Genomic DNA, 24,463 nt, shown 5'->3' with positions numbered 1-24,463 from the left:
ATAGCAAACAGAATGCGGGTCAATAAATGTTGTGTTGGTGTGTCGTGTTGCTTTCATATTCATGTGAACCACGCCACAGTTCGAGTGCATCCGAACTCAGACACCTCCTTCAGGTAGTTTCGGGTTCAGTACCCGCATTCCCACGACAGCTTTCATACTAGCTAAAAATGCCGAACTCTGATGTCAAACGATCCCGGTGAAATCAGAAAGCTTTCTGACCCACACAGATAGCAACCCAGAAAGGTAGTAAGGACACTGTTAAAATAGTCCATGTGACATCGTTTGCTTAAACTTTATTTTACGTGCTCAAAGAAAACCGAAATAATGACTTTATTCAACAGTTTCTACTTTTCTGTGTCGGTCGACATGTATACACGAGTGCCACAGAGTATACGTGTGGCGCTGCTGACGCAGGATGCGGCATTCTGACATAGAACTCGAATGCACTATGCCTCGTTTACAAACAGAGGAATGCCCATGCATGTGTTGCGATACTATTGTATGCATGTTAAAAAAAATGACACGAATAAGAAGAAATTGTAGAATAAAGTTGTTGTTTTTGTGTTCTTCGTGCCCAAAAATTATTCTTGTGGCTTCATAAAATTACGGTTGAACCACTGATGTTGCATGGACTATTTTAAAGGAGCCGTATGTAAAATACTTTCAAAATACTGTAGAACGGTGTATCCCCTCTCCCTCCCCCCTGACCCGAGGTTGCCAGCTAAGCTGCAGGATCCAGCAGGAACCTAGGCTGCTACAAGGAGCTTCCAATGGCAAGTGACGAGTCCTGCACAGTATTTTTTTTTCTTCTGTTGCTTCACGAGAGATGTTTTGCGAAGTAATTATGTATCGTAAAAATTTACTAATGGCGATTAGCCAAATATTTCGTAAAGATGTATTGTAACACACCGTGTCTACACCGAACGCGAGCGGCGCGGCGCGACGCGACAAAATACAATGGAACCTATTATGCTGTCTACACTGGATGCGGCTCCACACGGCAAATCCCCGACAGTAATCTGCTGTCGCGTTCTATTTATGACGTGCTCACACAAAGTTTAAATGATTTGCAACGGTCGCTTTGTCGCGTCCAGTCCAGGCGCGACAACTGTTGCGTCCTGTGTAGACGCTGTAATACCACATTTCAGTCGAACATAGATTGTTTTCATACCCTGCTAGTGGTGCGATATAAAGCTTTTTATGAACGCATTTAGCACGGCCGACTGTGGAAAATCCACTGTGTACGGAAGCAAAGTTAGCCAAACATAGATGAATCTTACCTGTCCAGGAGAAAATTAGCAACGTTGGCGTCTGTCTTCAAATGCTTTTCCGTTTTCAGCCGTCTCCATCTTTCAAAGGCATCTCCTATACAAATCCTTGTTTTATTTCGGACTTTGTCACAACGTATTTCGGATTCATAACGAGGTCTTTTAGGTTTCGTAACATTATACATGTTTTATCCGACACGTTCATAGCTGCAGCTGTAACAGAACTGGCAACCCGGATGACAAAAGTCTGACTTCGTGATTGGTAGATGGTCTGAGGCTCCACCCTCAAGCTAAAACACAAAACGACAACAATAACATCAGTCGTGGGCTGCAACTTTCACTTTTAAATGACAATATCCTGGCTGGTCCACTGTTGTCAGTGATATAAGTATTTGAAATGAACATGATTTCTTAATGTCTAGTGACATGTCAGGGCCATTTTATGATTAACTGACATAAATTTCTTACATACAGTTCCTTTAACAATGTTCTTACTACCTTTCTGGGCCTTGAACGTGTCAGTTGCGTTCCTGTCTGTGCAGGGTCAGAAAGCTCTCGGATTTCATCAAAAATATCCTTATTTGTGTTCTGAAGATGAGGTCTTACACGTTTGTAACGACACGAGGGTGAGTAATTACAGAATTTTAATTTTTGGGTGAACTATCTCTTTAAATGTTTGATAAAGATGAAGAGTGCTCATAAATGACTGTCGAGATTCTCACCCAAAATGGAGTAGAGGCTTTTAAACAGTAACAAATGGAAAAACAGTATTTAAATCATCAAGACTCAACCAGCAAATAGCAGCTAATAGTCATAAGTCTCTGACATTCTCAAAAAATAGCTTCTGCATTGAAAATTAAGGTGGATATATTAATGCTAAATTACAAAATGTTCATGTCCTAAGACTAATTAATTTCTGCCAATGCTCAGCAGCAAAAGACAAGTGAACCCTTCCCTTCTCCTTTTCTAAAGCTGATTTTTTTTTTTGCTGTCTAACCGTGCACTACTATTATATAGATAGTTGTATTTTATTCGCTCTGGCATTGCTTTTCCTGCTGTTCAGGACCCTAGCAGAACAGACATGCGATCCATTATTGATAATACTATTTTTATATAAAAAGCAAACATTTTTATTATGTGCAGCATTAGTAGCTCCATGACTACCTTAAAAGGATAAGTTCACCCAAAATATGATGAATGTCTTTCATGGTTTATTTCATTATTGAATAAATCATTTATTCTCATGTGGTTCCAAACCCCTAAGACATTAATTTGTCTGTAAAACACAAATCAAGATGCTTAAAGAAATCCAATACACTTGCTTGAGTGTGGTTGATGTTTAAAAATATCTGCATTTGTGTCCAAAGACAAACAACATTCTTATGGTTTTGGAATGCATGAGTAAATGTACTGGCATTTTTATTTTTGGTGAAGTATGACTTTAACGGTTGAACTCGCATTTTATTTTTATTTAACTCCGGTCATTCTGACATGACGTAAATGGTCCAGTAAGTTAACAGAAGTGAAACGCATGCTTTTGCTGTTTTTCATGCTCTGCTAGACTTTGACATGTTGCTTTCTATAGTGTAAGAGTATTATTTTTCAGTTTCGGTGCACCACCTTATTTCTTTTTAGCTTGAAAATGTCTCTTATGCCTCAACCTGTAATCTTCACACTCTCTTCTCTCCAGCCTTCTCCTCACTCCTCTGGGGAGGATATGGAAATATCAGACGAAGATGACAACGCCATCACCACAGCAACACCCCATCCCGCAGCCTCTTCATCTTCTTCACCGGCCACCTCCTCGCAATCTGCCCTCCCATCACAAACCCCAGACCCCTCTGCGAGTCCAGCCCCAGACACCAGCCAGCACTTCAACGCCACTATGCCACCTCCGCCCATCCCCTCTTACCCTCCCCACCTCCCTCCTCCACCCCTGCCCGGCTTCTCATTGCAGCCTCCGCCACCCCCTGGAATACCACCTCCGCTTCCTCACATGGAACTGCACCCAGAGTACCCTCCTCCGCTGCCGCCTCACATGTACGACTACGCCAGCTCCATGGAGCTCATGAGCCAGTACTGCGGAGGAGCACCCATGTCATTCCAGATGCAGACACACATGCTCAGTCGTCTCCACCAGATGCGAATAGCTTCCTCCAACAGCTCTACGGCACCCCCTGGAGAAGTCCCGCCCGCCTCCGAATATCCCCCATCATTTCACCTCCATTCAATACCACCGCCGCACCACCCGCACCATCCATACATGGACCAAGATGGGAATGTTGCCACCCACTATGACCAAGACCACCGCTACATCCCTCCTCACTTACCATACGCATATCCGGACCCTCACGCCGCACAGCTTCCGCACCATCACGCCATCCCACCTCCCCACAGCCCCTGGCCTCCTCACCTACTACCCCAGCAGTTTCCATCCCACTATCCTCCACCTGGCTTCGGCACTGTGCCTGGCGTAGATGGAGAGCTGTACGGAGCGGCAGGTGACCAGATGGCCATAATGGGCCACAACCCCTATGAGGCCGTAGTGCAGCAGGTACTGGCAGCTTTGATTGAGGAGATGAAGAACATCATGCAGAGGGACCTGAACCGCAAGATGGTGGAGAACGTCGCCTTTGGCACCTTCGACGAGTGGTGGGACCGTAAGGAACAGAAAGCTAAGGTAACATCAGAGAGTTGTATGTTTTTTTGTTTTTTTTTTGTGAATGACCTTCAGCATTCATGAACTGTACCACTTCTTGTTCTTGTTTGCTCAGCCATTCCAGACAGCCATGCGGGGAGTTGCAGTGGTGCGCGAAGAAGAAAAGAAGGAAGAGAAGACTAGCAACCGACCTCGGGAGCCACTCATGTCTCTGGTAGACTGGGCCAAGAGTGGAGGCATGGAGGGTTTCTCCCTGCGGGGGGCCTTGCGTTTGCCTTCATTTAAGGTGCTTAATGTTATTTCCCACCTCTTTAATCATCTTAAAATTACATCTAAAAAACGTTTCTGACATTTGCGTGTGATAGTCACTTTTTAACCCCTAGAACTTCACCCCTGTAGAACTTTCGAATTGGCTGTGAGGCAAATTAGTTTTTACCTTTCATTTAGGACTGGTCGATTAAACAATATCGTATTGCGACTGAGATTAAAATTGATGTCGATAACAATGATAAGCTCTGGACATGTTTACCTGAACTTTATCTCCATTGCTGTTTTGAGGTTGTTTAGAGCTTTTTTACGGTTTCATTTAAGGAAAAATAACCCTAACCATAAAATACACACTGAAACTAAAATATATTCACAACAAACCATCCAAAATAAAAGTTTGGTTTACCTTGAAGTAATTATAACAGAAGTACATGTGACCCTGGACCACAAAACCAGTTATAAGTAGCATGGGTATATTTGTAGCAATAGCATACAATACATTGTATGGGTTGAAATTATCAATTTTTCTTCAATGCCAAAAATCATTAGGATATTAAGAAAAGTTGATATATTGTAAATTTCCTACTGTAAATATATCAAAAAACTTTTTGATTTGTAATATGCTTTGCTAAGGTCTTCAGTTGGACAGCTTTAAAGGCGATATTCTTAATATTTAGATTTTTTATTTTTTTTGCACCCTTAGGTTCCAGGTTTTCAAATAGTTGTATCTCAGCCAAATATTGTCCTATCCTAACAAATCATACATCAACTGAAAGCTTATTTATTCTTATTATATATAAATATCAATTACCCCTTATGACTGGTTTTGTGGTCCAGGGTCACATATTACTCTTGTATACTAAAGTGGAATTCTCAAGGTAATAAAAAAAAAAATATAGCTGCAGGCAGCAATTTTAGGAATCAAGCACAACCAAGGCAAAATGAGGAGCTAAGGATTGCAAGGAGCATCAGACTAACTGCAACAATCAGTAATTAAAGCCATTTTAAGATTATTTTAGTCAAAATGGATGATGCCAAATGGATTGGTCTCATGCCAAAAAATTTATTGATGGATTATTCAAAAACGGTTTGGTCTGTCGAAAAGCTTTTGATAAGTTTTTGCCAACTTGATTTGAAGATGATCTGAGCAACACTCAGGCTCCAAAGGGGTGTTTTTGAAGTAATGAAAGTATTAACAGGAATAAAACTAAGAAATAACCAACGTTCGAAAATTACATCAGAGGTTCAGAATTTTGGTTTTGATGATTTTTCAATTAATCATCCAGCCCTATGTCAAACTCTCAAAATAAGCCATATGGGAAAATTTATTTGATTCTGCATGCTGCACTGAATCAGAAGAGACTGATTGTGATTTTTGGACAAAACATTCAGAAGTTATAAGCAAAAATATCCATTTCTCATATCTTCTGAACAGTAGGTGTCACTGTGCTGAACCGCTGCATGTAGCCTCGGGCGAGGCTTATGACATGTACCAAGTTTGGTCTCAATACGCATAAAGCATTGTGAAGATATAGCCTTACATCCACATTTTGGCATGCTCTTCATCAAATTCATTTGTGTGTTATTTGAGAACAGTAGGGTTGACTAAAACTTTGGTGCATGGCCCCAAATTATAAAAATAACAATTTTGAGAACCGATAATTTTTTGTATTAATTTATACAGTCCTGTTGTGCAACATTTTGTTCTAACTTATTATAATTTCATTGTCTTTTATATAACTTATTTTAATTTGTCATGGCACACTTTGTGATTTGAAATACTCTCATATAAAAACTGTTACTAATGAGGAATGTGTTGTTCAGGTGAAGAGGAAGGAGCCTCTGGAGCTTGTCGAGGATGGTGAGCTGAAGAGAGCCAGGCCTTCCACTCCACCTGATGAGGAAGATGAGGGTATGTCTCCAATGCTGTGGTTTAGAGCTGAATTAGTGACATTACTGTAAATTCTCTCGAAAGTTCAGTTTTTGTTGGTTACATAATTGTACTTCTATAACCTCCCTACATATACTTCTTTTGCCATCTACTCTGTTTCTCTCTCAGACTCGTATCAGGGGAAATCTGCAGACACAGCTACAGGAAGAACAGAGGACAGGCGTGTGGCAGACAGAGGAGCTGCCAGGAGAAGAAGAAGAGCCAAGGCGCGAAAACCATACGACCTGGACAGCGAGGGAGAGGAAACATCAGATGGTTCCTCCTCGGAGAAGGTTGGTTTCTTGACTATTATGGCTGTCCCTTTTGTGTCCTTTTCTTACAACTCAAGCCTCACATGGCCTGCAGGATAGAATTGCAAAGGCGTATGTTTTTTTTTTGTTTTTTTTTAATTAGTGTTTAAATTTAAACTTCCTTGAATTTAAACTTCTAATATTTATATTGTATTTTCCACTTTTTGGTCCGTTAAGAACTATTTTTAATTGTTTTACCATAATTATAGAGTAGTTGTAGCTTATTCTAGGGTTTGGTTTTAAAAATATAAAAAAATTGCAAAATGTTATGCTTAGTTGCTGTTTCATTGAATAATGGCTAGATGGCAGCATTTCTTTTTTTCCTTCAAATGCTATGGAAGAATTCTCACAACTCTGAGCAGATGAGTTCAAACATGTTATTGTGACCGGTGATTCCTCATTGTTTTGTGTTTAGGAGGATGAAGACAGTGACAAAGTGGATGAGTCAGAAGGTATGCAACTGTCTTGTTTGTTTTTCACACTGTGCTAATTAATTTGTGCGCTTGTTGCTATGTGCACTTTGTTTTAGGCTTTTATGTGTCTATCCAAACATATCTTGCAGATCTATGTGTTTTGCTAACTATTTTCTCTAATTTTCACGTTTCTCAGATGAAGCCCTTAGCGCTGACAGTGATGACGAAAGCATTTCTTCCTCCTCTTCTGAGAGCTCATCATCATCGTCATCAGCATCGTCCTCTTCCTCTGATGAGGAGGATGAAGAGGAAGGTGAACAGGCTGTTGAGAGTGAGTCAGTGGACACAATGGATGAGTCTACGATGGACAGTGTGCCAGCTATAGACGCTGAAAAGGATGAAAGGTACATGACGCTTCGAACTGATAATGTGAAAATTGTGTCAATCGATGGACACGTTGACATGCATTATGTCTGTTTCTTACAGGGACAAAGCAAGCCTTGACCAATCATCAGTGACTGCTGCAGAGGTCAAACAAGGTCAGTTAAAGATCATTTAAAGGGATATCCCAAACAAAAATGAAAATTGTTATCACTTACACACCATCATGTTGTTCCAAACCTGTTTGACTGACTTTATGCTGCTGAACACAAAAGATAGATATTTGGAAGAATGTTAATAACCAAACAGTTTAGTTTCGCATTGACTTCCATTGTATTTGTCAGTGGAAACGGAAATTGTTTGATTGTCGTCATTTTTCAGAAAATCTTCTTTTGTGTTCCACAGAATAAATAACGTCAGACAGGTTTGGAATGACATGAGGGTTTGTAAGGGATGACAGAATTGATTGGACGAACCTTAAATGAGCAGAATTATGAATTTAAAACAGTGTTAATTGTGACAGCAACTTTTGATTTAGTCTTAGTGATAGTCTTTTGACTAAAATGCCATTTAGTTTTAGTCATATTTTAGTCATCTGTATTGTTTTAGCCTACTAAATATCATATAAGATTTTAGTTGACTAAATCTACAGTAAACTTAGTCAGCTAAAATCTAATGGGTTTAGTTACAGTGTAATGCATTTATTAACTCGTATAGGTTGATATTAAGATCTGATCATGATAGACACAAATTTAACTGCTGTGACGCTCAACATACCTTTTTATTCAAATGAAATGAAACCACTTATCTCAAAGAAACATAAACATGGTCTTTTTTCAATGAAATGCCAGTGGTTATATAGGCTAATTATGCATTCTTATCTAAATTGTTTACCTCATTCTTTCAAGCAGACATAGTTATTTATAAAAATAAATTTAGTTTAATCTTTAATTAGAGCTACTAAAGTGATTCAGTCAAGAGCAGTGAGTGGTTTTCTATCTTTCTTTTTTGCTAGATTAACATTAATGCGGACAAATTGCAACTAAATTAGGCTGCTGTCCCTTTAAAGCCGAATGCACGGATGCAATGTACTGATACACGTCCGATATTTTCCCAACAGTTTAAGTTCACCTAAGACGTAACTGAGCGTGTTTACGTGAATACTCATCAAAACGGACAATTCGTCAGTATTTTGTGTGTATTTCTCAATTCATAAGACGCGAAAGAGTGTTCGTGTGCTGTGTGAGAGGCACTGCTTCGGTGTCTGTGCTCAGAAAACTGGACCAAAACAGAGTCATCAAATTTATCCATATGTCTGCTTTTCTCGTACTCCCAGATATTGCCATTTTTGAATGTTTTATGAGACGTGCAGAAAATGTATGCCATCTTATATCCCGCTGGATAGATCAATAGACTGTGATACAGTTCAAATTTATGCATTTAACCTCTAACCATGCAGCAGATTCGTTCTGAATGAATTGCTTCCCAAATTATTCCTTGAGTTTTTATTTGTTGCCAAAAATGGCAATAGATTTTAGTCATAGTTTTTGTCATTCAAAACAAGATTTAGTTTCATTATCGTGTTGTTTTTGTCAGTGAAATGTATTTATTTTCAAAAGTGTGAAGTTTTGTTCACTTTATTCTTTCTTTCACTACCAGAAGAAGAGAAAACACCTACAGCCGTGCCTCCATCTTCTCCATATCCCCGTCCTTCTTCACCCATTCTCCTCCTCCCCCCACTCAAGAAACGGCGCAAGACCGTTTCTTTCTCGATGGAGGAAAGCGAGGCCAAGCCCACCGTTCTGTCGTCTTCTGCTCCCCCTCCATCTCCCACTCCTGTCTCACAAGCCTCAGATATTCCTACTTCTGCTTCTCCCGGAAGTACGCCCACAGCAGCCGCTCCAGCTGCCTCCTCCAAGCCCGTCCCGATGCTCCTTCCGTTCGCTTCTCGTCCCAGCGAGAATAACGCCCTTACGTCCCCCGCTTCCCCTTCGGCTGTTCTTACCGTCCCCCCACCGGTGCGTTCCCTGCGGCCTGATGAGCCCAAAAAGAGCCCGGGTCTCCCTCCATCCCCACAAACTCCCACTGCCAAAAACTCCTCCAAACGTGGCAAGGAGTCGCCCAGAACGCCCCCGGCGCCTGTCTGCCTTACTGTCCAGAACCTTCCCCTGGACCATGCCTCCTTGGTCAAAATGGCCTACGAGGACCCCGTCCCTATTCCAACCATGCAGAAGGGTCGAGCACGTGGACGCCCTCGAACACTCAGCCAGTCGGCTTCTGCCCTGCATCCTGCTCTGGAAGAAGAGGAGGATGAAGAGGAGCTGGAGCAGCGGTTGAAACTCAGGGAGCAGCTGGGAGTGTCCAGCCTGCTGCAGCTTGCCTCTGCCCCCAAGCCTGACCTGTCTGTGCTGGCCGACGTAGCGCTGAAGATGGACCCGGAGGCAGATATCGACTCTGAAGAAACCGAAACCTCTGATGAAGCAGAGGAGCACAAGCTTGAGGAAGAAGAGGGAGACTTCTTCGCCCCACACCCACGCCAACCACTTGTGGATCCAGAGGGTCTGTTCATCCTGCAGGAGCACAACTACTCGAAAACTGCTCCTCCACACCTCACATCTCCACAAAAGAGGACGAAACAGGACTCCACGGTCCTGCTCCCTGCCGACCTCAACCAGCACGGTGTTCAGGAAGCCCCTGAAGAGGTCATCGGGGAAGCGCTGGCTGCAAGAGGAGAGGCTCCAGAGATTTTCGGGGACATTTCTGGGATGCTGTGCGACTCCAGGGACACGGCTGAGACGCAGACCAAGACCCTCGGCCCAGCGCACAAGAGGAAAGGATCGATTAGTAAAGAGATTGAGATGGAAGAGAGGGGGAAAGGGAAGAGCAAGAAGAGAAGTAGGAAGGACAAAGAAAATGAGGAACTGCAGATCTCTAAGAAACAGAAGGAGAAACAGATCAAGAAACAGAGGAAACGGAAGTTAGAGGTTTGTGCTTCTCTCTGGTTCTCATTAAAGAGCGTGAGAATTCACCCTTAAGCATCAATTACAATAATTGTTGTGGGGTTTTTGCACTAGACACGTTAGAACTTTTCCACTAACAAGCTGCTACTTCTCGACATGTGGTGATATATCATGGGGAAAATGACAGTTGTTGGTTTGTCAGTGTATTGCATTTATTGGCAGTAGAAACGAAACAAACATAGTCGTATAGTCAAACATCAATTTTTCTTACTGATTGTGATCGTAATTTGAACCTTTTGATTTTTTTTTTTTTTATTCACAGACTCCAATGAGTGAGCTGTTTAATTCCATTTACCACTTTTTCTCAGATATTCTCATTCTTTTTGAACCAGATAACTTCGGTTTGGATGGCAAAACAAATATAATCTGATGTGTACACTACCAGTCAAAAGTTTTTGAACAGTAAGATTTGTTATTTTTTTCTAAAGAAGTCTTGTCTGCTCACTAAGCCTGCATTTATTTAAACCAAAATACAGCAAAATCAGTAATCTTGTGAAATATTTTTGCTATTTAAAATAACTGTTTTCTATTTGAATATAATTTAGAATGTAATTTATTCCTGTGATCAAAGCTACATTTTCAGCATTATTATTCAAGTCTTCAGTGTCACATGATCCTACAGAAATTATTCTTATATGTTGATTTGCTGTTCAAGAAACATTTTTTTATAATATTATTATCAATATTTAAAACAGTTGAGTACATTTTTTCAGAATTCTCTGAATAGAAAGTTCAAAGGATCAGCATTTATCTGAAGTAAAAAGCTTATGTAAAATTATACACCATCAGTATAATTTTGGGGGGAATAAAATTATAGAAAATAATGGTTTTATTTAGAAAGAAAGCTTGTGATGATAAAAAAGTAAAAGTGATGATAAGGACATTTATAATTTTTGATAAATGCTGTTCTTCTGAACTTTCTATTCATCAGAGAAACCTGAAAAAAATTCTTCTGGTAATAATAGTAATGTTTTTTGAGCAGCAAATCAGAATATTATAATGTTTTCTGAAGGATCATGTGACTGGAGTAATGATGCTAAAATTTTAGCTTTGAAATCACAGGAATAAATTACATTTTAAAATATATATTTGAATAGAAAACAGTTATTTAAAATAGTAAAAATATTTCAGATTTTTACTGTTTTTGCTGTACTTTGGGTCAAATAAATGCGGGCTTGGTGAGCAAAAGAGACTTCTTAAAAAAACATTTAAAAATCTTCCTGTTCAAAAACTTTTGACTGGAGGTGTATATATTTTAATTTGTTATCAGTTATAATACTAGGGCAACCAACCTACCAGAAAGTTTAAGATATCTCACTAATTAAAACACCTGATTCATCAGCTTGTTAGTTTGTTGAATAGGCAAAGATGTAAAGCATTCTGGGAGGTTTGTCCCAGAGACTGTAGTTGAGAAACGCTGCTGTAAGTTCAAAAGTTATATCAAAGGTCTCTTACGCTCACCAAAAGTCTCCATTTATGCCAACAAGATTACTAATATTGTGAAATGATTAGGGCTGCAACAACGAATCGATAAAATCGATAAAAATCGATTACTAAAAGCGTTGGCAACGAATTTCATAATCGATTCGTTGTGTCGCGCGACGCAGAGACATTTGGTTGTTATTATATATATTTAAAAAAATTGAGCGCAGAGCGGAGTGGACACATTCGGTCTCTCTCCCGCACTGATGCCAGCAGAGTTCGGCACCTCATAAGCTGTGTTTCCATCCAAAAATGCGAATTTAACTTATGCGCAAAACTGGAACATTTGAGCATAAAGCACCGTTTCTACATTATATATATATGCTGCCCCGATTTATATCAAACATGTTTGATATTTAAGCCTACTTTGGCTAGCGTACTTTCACAGCAGCCAATGCTCGATCGCAAAACAGCTGCTGTACGGGTCGTTGGATAGTGGAGATGGAGAAAACTACTTCTATAGTTTTTGTAACACTGTCTGTCTGTATAATGTGTCGAAAACATACCACAACCGTGAGGAGAAAGAGGAGCTCTGCTGAGGTGAAATCGTCTCAGTTTTGAATAGGGCTGTGACGGTGGCACGTTGTTTTTTTATATATAGCCTACACTTCAGTCAGCTAACAAGCAGCCTAAAAACGCTAAAATAAATCAAAGAAATAATATATTTAATTAAGAAAGTAGCCTAAGAATATTATATAGGTTATTAAACAAACATTCCTTGTAAAAATGTCCGACAGCTCATAAATTTTTGGCCGACTGAATTTCCAGTCCGACTGTCTTTTTTTCTCTTTCTCTTCCTCATTACACAGCTGCTGATTTTAATAGCAAAGTGATTACATTTATTTTCGTTCCTTTAGTTTATAAAGTTAATTTAGAGATATATTTGGAACACTTTTTGTTTGTTAAATTCAAGTTTTTGTTTTTTAAAGTTATACCTAGCAAACAGCGGCAGACAGATCAAAAGCCTGCTTAATTCATCGCGATTTAAATTAAAATCCATTGATATAAAAAACTTAAAACATATCACAATATTAGTTTAATCATTCAATCAATATAAATCCAAAGTTTGTGCGGAGAGAAGCGCGTTTTGCAGCGCATGGAGAGGCCAGTGCAATGTGGAATTTCTTTTTTGCTCATAAAGGTAAGAGTAATTTACCACCCGGGCCGGAACTGTAAAGGGTCTACCTTAGTTTGTGTGTACTAACAGTATCAACAAAATGTGCTCTTAAAGAAAACAAACAGAATACGCTTGATATCTTTGGTTTAAACAGGAGCGCTTCACAATAATTAACCGAAACCCAGGTAATTGCCTCACAAACACAATATCTATAGAAAGCTTTAAATTATTATTTTACTATAAAACGAAATAATTAAAATCGAAAACAAAACTCTTTCATTAGCTAATCCATAAAGATGCATTAGGCATTAATGAGCAGATGGCAGGATCGTCAATTTCATCTTTGCAACACTGAATCAGAAAATACTAGTTTATTAATAAGTAATTCGAATATTTTCTTAATTTTTGCCTTGACACATTCATGGTTATTACTTTTGCTGGGGCTTTGAGGCCAGTTTTTCGTGCATTTGAATGCGGAACTCTTCCAGCTGGTCGCTGCTGATGGCAGGACACTAAACACCGCCATGGCAGAATGAATGTAGCAGAAAGTTAGTCAAGTTATCCCGTTCCAGCGTGCAAAGTCACATGACTTTTTTAATGCGCACTGAGGAATTTAATTTGAGAGGCTTCTTGATGGGAAATGCAGCATGTACACCACAGCAAGCCGCTGTCTTGACGGATAGTAATTTTAGTTTATTTAGTCTATATATTTGGCAGATGTAAAGCATACATGTGTATGTTTTTTGTGTTAGTCCATTTTTATTTTATTATTATTATTATAACAGTTCAAGGAGCAACATGTTCGTGCACTTTCTAAAGATTTTAGTTCTGTTTTTGAATAAAGGGTTGTAAATCCCTTGGTTTTTTTATCCGATTCATCGATTAATCGAAAAAATAATCGACAGATTAATCGATTATTAAAATAATCGTTAGTTGCAGCCCTAGAAATGATATTACAACTTAAAATAACTCTTTTCTGGTCAAATATTTTTAAAATTAATTTTCTGCAGGCATTACTCCAGTTTTTAGTGGCTATGTTTACATGCAACCAAATTATGTTAGTAATTCGATTTATGGCTCAATTGGGTTGAAAAGCCTTCATGTAAACACCCTAATCGATCTAATTGACCTCATCCAAATGAAATTTTTAGCGTATTGCAAGGGGTGGTGTAGAAGTTTTCTAATCCCATGAAGAGAACATGCAAACACTTGATTGGATTACTGAGAATGGAATGTATTGTTCATGTGCAATGACGTGGAAAGGTCAAAATGACGCATGACTTATGGAACGAGCTGTTGTTTTTGTAGAAGGACGTGTCATAAATGACTGTCATGTTATAAAAAAATTCTTCTTCCACTCAGTGTCTGTGAAGTGAAACAGAACAACTTCTCATCAGTCCTCACTTCATACTCTCATCCACGGATGGCTTGTTTTGGCCACAGTGGTAGAAGCAATGGTAGATGAATGCAAACGGCAGGAAACTATATTCATGCAGTGTGCACGTCATGTTTGTGACGAACGCACACATCAGCTCGATCATTTTATTTGACGTTTGTGTAAAAACTACGTTTGCAGTAGGGGTGGGCGGTACACCGGTGTCATAGTCAGCACCGGTGTGACATTGCGCCACGACATGGATTTTCTAATACCGTCAATACCGTAATAAATCAATTATGTGCCTTGAACGGCTGCATTTACATCAATAATAGCTAATTCTAAATAATAAGGCATTAAATTTTCTTCAAACGTTCAGTTGTGGTCTGAATACCTGTCCTTATGCTATATATCTTGTTGTAAATAAAAAAAAAAGTATCAGCTTTGCAGGTGGTAGGTAAAAGGGGAGTGGCCATTAAACGACTGGTGAAACATTGTGAAGAAAGGTCGGGCCTGTAGCCTATACTAGGGGCAGAGTGGCAATCGGTATATAATTTTCGCACTTTCAATATGCAGGGTATAGAAATCGCTTTTAAATGAGTGCGCGCGCTGTTTACTTTTACTTTCGATTTTGCGATAACGCACACTCTGTGTAAAGGGAGCAGCACATCTTATAATAGATATTTGTCAGTGAGTACAAGATTGCAGCAAATCCTCCAGTCTATTTTTGTTATCTCTCTTTACTTTCGACCCGTGATCATTCAAATCTAAAGGTCATTGTACACCGAGTCCGATTTTCGTATGTTTTTTTTTTTTTTTTCTCTCATATTCGTCATCCTTATCAAAATGCATATTATGGAAAATGCAGAAAATCAAACACGATCCAAATTTTTTTTATGAAGGACGAAAGTTTCAGAGACAGTGTGTAAACTCGATTAACATAACCTGTATTTTTTTTTAACGTGCAAAAATCTCGGACGAAAATTTGGTACTCATATGTGCAATGACATTAACTCCAGCAGCTCGTGTTGGATGCAGGGTTGCCAAGTCCGCGTTTTTCCCCACAGAAATGGTCTACTTTTAAACTGCTGCCATGGGTTGATTTCCCCCAGGTTTTAAATATTTTAAATATTGCAGAAATTAAATTTCAATAAAAAATATTTTTTGTTTTGTTGTACACTAAGTAAGATCTTTAGGTCATCAATCAGAATGATTTCATCCCGATTGAAACAAAGTGATTATCAAACAATCTAATGCATCCTTGCTAGTGGTATTAATTTATTTTCTAAATATTTAATCCCAGACAACCTTGAAAAGCTACAGATTCAAGTGGTGTTCACAACATGAGGATCTTTGCAACATCTCAGAGGATTTGTTTATATATTTTCTCAATGGTCTATATCCTAGTTGAATGGCACTTTGCATTGTTAATGTAGCATTGTTGCATCAATTTGACCACACTGGAGTTTTTGAGGCTGTTGCGATATAACAGACCAGTTGTCTGCAAACCCACAGAACTTCAACTGTTTTCAACAGTTCTACAATGTTGGGTAACACTGTTGAGTTTGCCAAATAGTGTTAGAATATTCCACCATTTGGTTTGCATTTTGTCTGTTTGCTAACATTTTCCTAATGTACTCTTTTCTCAGGAATATGAAGAAGATGTGGATGTGGAACAGTTGGAGTCCGGTGAGCTTTCCAGCTCCAGCTCTGACTCAGGAGACTCTGACTTCGGTCTAGAAAGGTCACTGGAGTATGAAAAGGAAGAGGTCAGAAAGAGCGAACGACTTTTCCTGCAGGAAGCTGGCTTGACCCCCTCGACTCAGCGACGGCCCAAACACTTGCCCACGCAAGCTCCCATACCGCATCCCTCTTACAAGAACCGTAGCGAGTTTGAGCAGATGACCATCCTGTATGACATCTGGAACACTGGCCTGGACCAGGAAGATATGAAGCTGCTGAAGAGCACCTACGAGAAACTGTTGCAGGATGACCATGGCACCGACTGGCTCAACGACACACACTGGGTCCCTCATACCAATATCCTTACAGCTGCCTAAGAATGAAAATGTATGGTTTATACAAACAAACACATGCTTTTATTAGTGAATCAGGAGTATTATCAACAGTATTATCAGTACCACAATGCAAAATTTAAAAATATCCATTTACTAGGGATGTAACGGTATCAAAACTTCACGGAATGACACGGTACGGTATTTATTGAAACATTTACAGGAAAAACAAAACTAATGAAGAGACTCGAAAAAAGTGCCAGAAGTGTTTATTAAACAGTTTACATGAACACTGAACATATCAATGGCATACAAATTATCCATGTATCTATAAACTTTGAAACAGGAACTTAATTTTTTCAATTTTAATAACAAAAAATTATTAAACCATGTATTATCTGGTAAAAGTTGGGATCTCTGGGCATCTTTAGGTTCGACCATTTCCATCTCTTTTCCTTCGCCGCTACTAGTAGCACCCGCCATTTCCGCATTAGGGGCCGTTCACATGTGGCGCCTATGGAGAGCGCAGGTCATGGTTGCTTAGCAACAGCAGATGCCACGGGAGCGCAAGCTACAGAGCGTTTGGATCGAAAGAAAGCGTCGCTTCCATTATGCGCGCGCATACCGCGCATCTACATTTGAAATAACTGACTTGAGCGCGCAAAAGACGCGACATGTGAACGGCACCTTACTGGATCTGTAGCGACAACAGACCGCAAAGGATGATGGCCACGCCTGGGCTGATGGGAATTGTAGTTCCCGCTACCTCCCGTTCGCTCCATTCGCCTGAGCAAACTTTTCTCAGAAGACCTATCGTTTTATCGAGTCATGCGACCACGGTAGTATCGAAAAAATTTGCTATTGCGGTACGACGGTATTTACAATACCGTTACATCCCTACCATTTACACATTGATTCTAAGTGCATTTTCCCCAAGCTTTTTCCCTTAACCTCTTGCCTGCACTTACCAACATCCCCAACCCCCGGCGGAAGAAGAAGACACCAGATGGGCAGCTAAGAGAGCATGTCACGGGCTGTGCTCGTAGTGAAGGCTACTATGCCATCAGCCGCAAGGAGAAAGACGTTTATCTTGAGCTAGACCAGCCAGTAACTGTGCAGGAAGCTGGAGACTATGATACCGTAGTAAGTTCCCTTTAAGTTGTAACTGCTCAAATGTGTGCTGAACCTCTAGTCTTGTTTGTTTCCTAATTGGGCCCCCTACCACAAAAACCAGTCTTAAGTAGCATGGGTATATTTGTAGCAATAGCCAACAATACATTGTATGGGTCAAAATTATTTTTCAATTTCCATTTTTCATTTTATGCTAAAAATCATTAGGACATTAAGTAAAGATCATGTTCCATGAAGATATTTTGTAAATATTTTCACCATAAATATTAGGGCTTCCCTCAACTAAAGATTTTTCTGGCCGACTAGTAGTCATTCATTTTAAGCATTAGTCACACGTTTATTAAAAAAAAAACAAACATAAATCATAATAATGATCCTTTAATTGCTTACATAGCCTAATAAGCGTTTAAGTGCACAGAAAAAAAAGCTTGCCACAGTGCACCAGCAGATATAATAATTATGAATGTGTCAGGGAAAAACGGCACCAAGACTGCATTAATGTTTTAATAATTTATTAATAAACTACTGTTTTTGACTTAAGAGATGAACACATTTACACATTTAAAAGATCTATTTTCTGTGTGATCAAAAATGACGGAGTATTTTAAGAGAAAGTGACCACACCAGCGCCTCCATCTATCTTTTAGAGCAGGGGTGCCCAACCCTGTTCCTGGAGATCTACTATCCTAAAAAGTTCAGCTCCAACCCTGAACAGACACACCTGAACCAGCTAATTAAATAGCACTTGATTATTACAGACAGCTGTGTTGGAGCAGGGCTGGAACAAAAGTCTGCAGGTAGGTAGATCTCCAGGAGCAGGGTTGAGCAGCCCTCTTTTAGAGAGTGTGCTACTGTTCAGCTTCCACACTCTGCACAGAAACATTTTTCTACGTTAACATTAGATTGAGTGGCCATGTAAAGTTGCTATTACATACAGACTTTCTGTGGATTTTTTTTTTTTTCTGCCACTTATAATACATTTTTGGTCGACCTAGCCTCTTCTCGCCGACAAATGTTTAGTCAAACTACTCATGGCAGCCTAACCCTAGTAAATATATATTTCATTTTTGATAAAATTCCAAACTCGAAATTTCCAATTTTCTCAGATTTCAGATTTTCAAATAGTTGTATCTTGGCCAAATATTAAAATGTTCTTTCCTAACAAACCATACATCAATGAAAAGCTTATTTATTCAGCTTTCAGATTATGCATAAATGTCAATTCAGAAAAATTTACACTTATGACTGGTTTTGTGGTCCAGGGTCACAATTGTGAAGATGTTCGTTTAAATGTACACACTTGCAGTTGTGTTACTGAAAATTTTTTGTGACTCATTAAATTACTTTGTTCGGAATGAATGTGGCAGACCGTTTGTGTCAGTAGTTTGTATCCATCTAAGCTTTTTTCTCTTTGTCTGTGATCCGTCATAGGGCTCGAATCGTCTGCTCTCAGAAAGGCGTTCCGAGCAGCGGCGTCTCCTCAGTGCTATCGGCACTCCAGCGGTGATGGACTCAGACCTGTTGAAACTGAACCAGCTGAAGGTAAAGTTCTGTAGTTCATTGACACAGCTCTGACTTTGATCAACACATTGATTACCTTGACCTCACCACTCCTTCAGTTCCACAAACTCAGTTCAATTTGTGTTTAGTGCAGTAATTCATAGCATTCAATTCTGTGTTTGATGCAAGTGCAATGCCCTTGTAGTGAACGGCATCTGTGGGCACAATGACCGGATAGGTCTCATCATAGTTTAATTCATACCCTCCAAATAGCTCTGTAAAGTCTACTGACTCATATGTCAGTGACCCTGACTGGCTAAACTTTATCAGTGGTTCTGGCTGTATTTGATAATGTCTTAGATTAAGTTCATGTGTTCAAAGTTAAAAGGTGTTCCTTTAAAAAGCAGTTCTTTATTATTTGGACCTCCTTGATTGCATGTTCTTTGAAGAAAGAATGAATGAATGCAGTCCATATGTTTGGAAAGGGCAGACATATGTCTGGTTGGTTTCTTGCGCAGCAGGGGGGTGTTCCATAAAACAAGTTTACCATATAAGCCAGGCTTATTTCAGTTAGTCTGACTTATTGTCACTTGATTTGGCTCAAAATAAGTCAGACTAACTGAAATAAGCCTGACTTATTTGGTAAACTTGTTTTATGGAACACCCCCCAGGTGTGGAAAGGCTTCTCTATGGGCCTTTTATGTTATTTTTCACTTAAAAGCCAGATTATAATTTGTGAACTGGATGTGTGTAAGACTTTCTGCTGTAAAAGAAAACATTAACCAGTCCATTTATCTCAGTTAAAATTGGTGTGTTTGGAGTGGTTACTAGGAGGAATTATTTAAACCATTTGTTTTGGAAAAATGATGTTTAGATGGATAGGAATGCTCCAGCCCAGGGATTTCTTTTGTTAATCACTGTTTAGTGTGTCATAAGCTAATTACCCTCACCTAGTGAAGTCAGTAAGCAAGATTTTTTTTTTTAAGATTTTCACCCAAAAATTAAAATTCTGTCATTAATTACTCACCCTCATTTTGTTCCAAACCCTTAAGGTCTGTCTTCATCTTCAAAACACAAATTTTATCAATGTCCGTCAACATTTCTTGACCTTCAGGACTTTAGGTTTCTAGACATAAGGGTTTGGAGGGGTCTTAAGGGTTTGGAACGACTTAAGGGTGATTCATTAATGACAGTATTTAAATTTTTAGGTGAACTATCCCTTTAAATCAAAAGTGACAGTAAATGACATGCAACATATAATATATTTATATTTCAGATAAGTGCTGCCCTTTTGTACTTTTTATTCAGAAAATAATTATCAAGCAGCAACTCAATATTGATAATAAGAATTTTTTCTTGAGCAGTAAATCAGCATATTAGAATGATTTCTGAAGGATCATGTGACACTGAAGTCTGGAGTAATGATTCTGAAAATTTGGCTTCACAGTAATAGATTATATTTTAAAATATATTAAAATATAAAATCATAATTTTAAATTACAGTTTGTCTATACTACCATTTTTACCTATAAATAAATGCAGCCTTGGTGAGCATAAGAGACTTATATCAATGTTAAAAAAAATTGCTGATCCAAAACATTCAGAGCAGTGTAAAAGATGATGAAAATGTGTGTATAATACAATTTAAATACATGCATCTGTCTTGTTTAGAACTTTAATAACCACAATTTTAGCATAATTGTGATCCTGCACCACAAAACCAGTCATAAGTTTTTTTTTTTTTTTTTTTTTTTTTAATTTGGGATTTATACATCATCGAAAAAAACTGAATAAATAAGCTTTCCATTGATGTATGGTTTGTTAGGATGGGACAGTATTTGTCTGAGATGCAACTACTTAAATATCTGAAATCTCAGGGTCCAAAAAAATCTAAATATTGGGAAAATCACTTTAAAGTTGTCCAAATGAAGTTCTTAGCAATGCATACTACTAATCAAAAATGTAATTTTTATTGGCTACTTAAGACTGGTTTTGTGTTCCAGGCTCACCATTGGCAAATTTTGAGTTAATGTTCATGTAGTGTAGTGTTCTTGTGCTTTTCAACATAGTCAGTCCTATAGGTGTTTACATGTCGCTTGTAATTCATCTGCCTGCAGTTCCGTAAGAAGCAGTTAAGGTTTGGCCGCAGCCGTATCCATGAATGGGGTCTGTTTGCCATGGAACCCATTGCTGCAGATGAGATGGTCATTGAATATGTGGGACAGAGTATCAGACAGGTAAGCCTTCAAGCTGACGTATAACTAACAGCTATTCAATGATCTATACTAGGAAGTGAGTTTGCTTCCTCTTGAGGAACACATAGTTGTTGATTCGTTGGTGGTAATTGTGTTTGTTGCACCATTTGTAGATGGTTGCTGATAATCGGGAGAAGCGATATGCCCAAGAAGGCATCGGGAGCAGCTACCTATTCCGTGTCGATCATGACACTATCATTGACGCCACCAAGTGTGGAAACTTGGCTCGATTTATTAACCACTGCTGCACAGTAAGTACCCTCCGCATATCTCAAATACCACATGATGTCTGATAAACATACTGCTGCCACTCCCAATCTGAAAAGCTGAGACTTTTATATAAACCCACCAACAGTATTAGATGAAACTGAAGGAGATCTAGACTAGTCATGTTAACCAAGGTTATCCAGGGCTTGACGCCAAGGATATTTTTTCTAGCTCAAGTTTTCATTTGCCTTGATAAGAATAAAACCTAAGTATTCTAATAAGTAAGGTTATCATACCAAAATTTTAATGTGAAGTTCATTATTATCATTATTAAAGACAAGTAAACAGTTACTTATGAAATAAGAGCAAATAAACATGTTACACAAATAAATACAATCGAACAAAGATACAAATGAAATAATCAATGCTTTAAAAGGTCATGAACTGCCTTTTTTATTATTTTGTACTGGTCCCTGAGGTCCACTCATAGTTTTATCAAAATTTTTTACATTAAAAAATGTCTTAGTTTAGAAGTCATAGTCTATTTTCTGTCCTGTTTTGATCCCCCCTCATCAGGACGCTTCTAAAACATTTTTATAGTGCAGTTACCTATTATGTCAAAAGATCAAGGGAATTTTGATTTCTCAGTTCATGACCCCATTTAAGGTTTTCAGGCAGGTCTAACAGAAGCATTCACATATATCATGTAAAAAACACTGTAGTCTTCACTCTAAATTAATTAAAGATTTCTTAATGAAGCTATTAAAGGAGTAGTTCACTTTCAGAACAACAATTTACAAATAATTTACTCACCCCCTTGTCATCCAAGATGTTTATGTCTTTTTTTCTTCAGTCGTCAAGAAATTATGTTTTTTGAGATAAACATTTCTGGAAATTTCTCCATATAATGGACTTAAATGGTGCTCCGATTTTTGAATCTTCAAAATGCCGTTTAAATGCAGTTTAAATGTGGCTTCAAATGCCTGAAAATGATCCCAGTCGACGAAGAAGGGTCTTGTCTATCGAAACGTTCGGTCCTTTTCTTAGAAAAATATATTTTTATATACCTTTTAAGCACTGAAACTCGTCCAGCACTAGGGCTTGTAGTGCGCGTTCCTGACTGAGAAGTGCAACGCAATCAAATACTCTTTAGCAACAATGTACAACATAAAGTACAACGATGTCGGACGACTTTGAAGCTGGAGGAGCACATGAGATGGAGTTTTTCACCGTTTCTTACCTTTTTGAGCCGGAATATACAGACGATGAACTCTGTCAGAGAGAGAAAACTGCGACAGCCGCGGCGGCGACACAAGCCTCGGGCAGACCGCGTTCAAACGAGACGAGATGGTGGTGCAAGTGTGGAAAATGCCAGCCATTTCCAGCGGAGCAGGAATCTCAGTGCTGTCACGACTGGACCACATCTGTTTCACTGTTACAAACAATCGGCGAGTCAGGTGATGGGACTGCTTCAAGCATTCGCTGCACTACAGAGCACAGTGGACGTAGTACATACAGGCGTGAACGCGCACTACAAGCCCTAGTGCTGGACGAGTTTCAGTGCTTAAAAGGTATGTAAAAATATATTTTTCTAAGAAAATGACCAAACGTTTTGCTAGACAAGACCCTTCTTCGTCGACTGGGATCATTTTCAGCCATTTGAAGCCACATTTAAACTGCATTTAAACGGCATTTTGAAGATTCAAAAATCGGGGCACCATTTAAGTCCATTATATGGAGAAATTTCCAGAAATGTTCATCTCAAAAAACATAATTTCTTGACGACTGAAGAGAAAAAGACATAAATATCTTGGATGACAAGGGGGTGAGTAAATTATATGTAAATTGTTGTTCTGAAAGTGAACTACTCCTTTAAGGATGTTCAGTCAAGAGCTGCGAGTGAATCCTGCACGCTTACAGTGTGTGCGCTCAGAAAAACATCTGTTTGAGTTCCCTTTTATGTCTTCTTGTGATTGAATGTTCACTTTAAGAGAGAGACTTCAGGCTGTCCTGGGTGTCTTTCACTGATCATGGACCATAATACAGTCCTTATTGTCAAGTTGTATTATGAATATGAATGTTTACTAGGGATGTGCCCAAAGTCTAAATCCAAATTCAGAAAGGCATCGAAATTGAGTAGTGGATTCTGTGGAACCCCTAAAGAGACATGGATAAGTTTGCTGCAGTTGTCGGTCACATTATGGTACATCAGATGAATCAATGCATCATGATTCGTGAATCAATTCTGAAATTTTCCGAATGCATCGCCATTTTCTCTGGAATCAATTCTGAGTTTAGTTTTTAACAACAGATGGTGCTCTAATCTAGTTTTTAGACACTCAAATGCTCATGAAGATAAGCACTTGTGTGTTCGGGTAAGTCATGTAATTGTGCCTCGGCTCAGAATGCTTTTATGATGTGATATCAATGTAAACACAGCCCAGTAATTCACTTCAACCATTTCAAACTGTATAAATGCTTATTTTAAGCTCAAGTGTGTGTAAGGAACTAGAAGCAAGCAGAGTACGGCTGTTTCTAAAGCATGCAGTACCATCTGCTGTTTAAAACTAAGCTCATAATCGATTAGAATCTCAGAATCAGTGCAGAATAATTTCTCAATTTGTGATGCATAGATTTATTTTCCCAGCCCTAGGAGATGACTGCCAGGACGATGTTGGAGGATTTGGTATGCAACAGATCCCAAACGTCACTGAAAATATCTTGTAAAATCAGTACTTCCACTCCTGATTCGTAGAATGTGCAGGATCACAAATTCGAAACTGAAAGTAAAAAGCGATCGCATTCGAAAGGGATTTCAGTCACCTGCTTATTGATAGTGGCTCCCCACAAATTATGTGTGTATAATTGTGAGTCAAAGCTACAGCTTTAAAATTTATTTTTCTTCTCATCACATATTTTTTCTGTGACCATGGCTCTATAGAATGCTTCATTTCCTTTCTGAGTGTGGTATTTGCCTTCGGGCACATCCCTAACGTTTACAGATGGTACTCCAGATCTGTAGATTTTTGTCCTCTAGCTGGTGTGCTTCACTGCAGCTGCAGGATTTATTGCTGATAAGACTTACATAAAGTTGCATCTGCTTATTACATGGTTTGTAAAAGTTATAAAAAA

General features: G+C 38.9%; 1 protein-coding gene across 1 annotated transcript in view; it reads left to right on the top strand.

The window, feature by feature from the left end:
- setd1a (SET domain containing 1A, histone lysine methyltransferase) overlaps positions 1-24,463 on the top strand; it is a 35,249-nt gene that overhangs the window by 8,250 nt on the left and 2,536 nt on the right. Inside the window, exons 8-20 of the mRNA XM_073840121.1 lie at positions 2,959-3,948; positions 4,043-4,213; positions 6,019-6,106; positions 6,254-6,417; positions 6,851-6,887; positions 7,045-7,252; positions 7,335-7,387; positions 8,889-10,213; positions 15,873-16,263; positions 17,203-17,381; positions 18,801-18,911; positions 20,987-21,106; positions 21,238-21,375. Coding sequence (XP_073696222.1) covers positions 2,959-3,948; positions 4,043-4,213; positions 6,019-6,106; positions 6,254-6,417; positions 6,851-6,887; positions 7,045-7,252; positions 7,335-7,387; positions 8,889-10,213; positions 15,873-16,263; positions 17,203-17,381; positions 18,801-18,911; positions 20,987-21,106; positions 21,238-21,375 — 3,975 coding nt within the window. The remainder of the gene's footprint in view (positions 1-2,958; positions 3,949-4,042; positions 4,214-6,018; positions 6,107-6,253; positions 6,418-6,850; positions 6,888-7,044; positions 7,253-7,334; positions 7,388-8,888; positions 10,214-15,872; positions 16,264-17,202; positions 17,382-18,800; positions 18,912-20,986; positions 21,107-21,237; positions 21,376-24,463) is intronic.

The sequence above is a fragment of the Garra rufa genome, chromosome 1 (genome assembly GCF_049309525.1).
Source record: "Garra rufa chromosome 1, GarRuf1.0, whole genome shotgun sequence".
Taxonomy (NCBI): Eukaryota; Metazoa; Chordata; class Actinopteri; order Cypriniformes; family Cyprinidae; genus Garra; species Garra rufa.
Note: the sequence above shows the minus strand (reverse complement) of the source record. Positions and strands in the feature narration are given on the sequence as shown.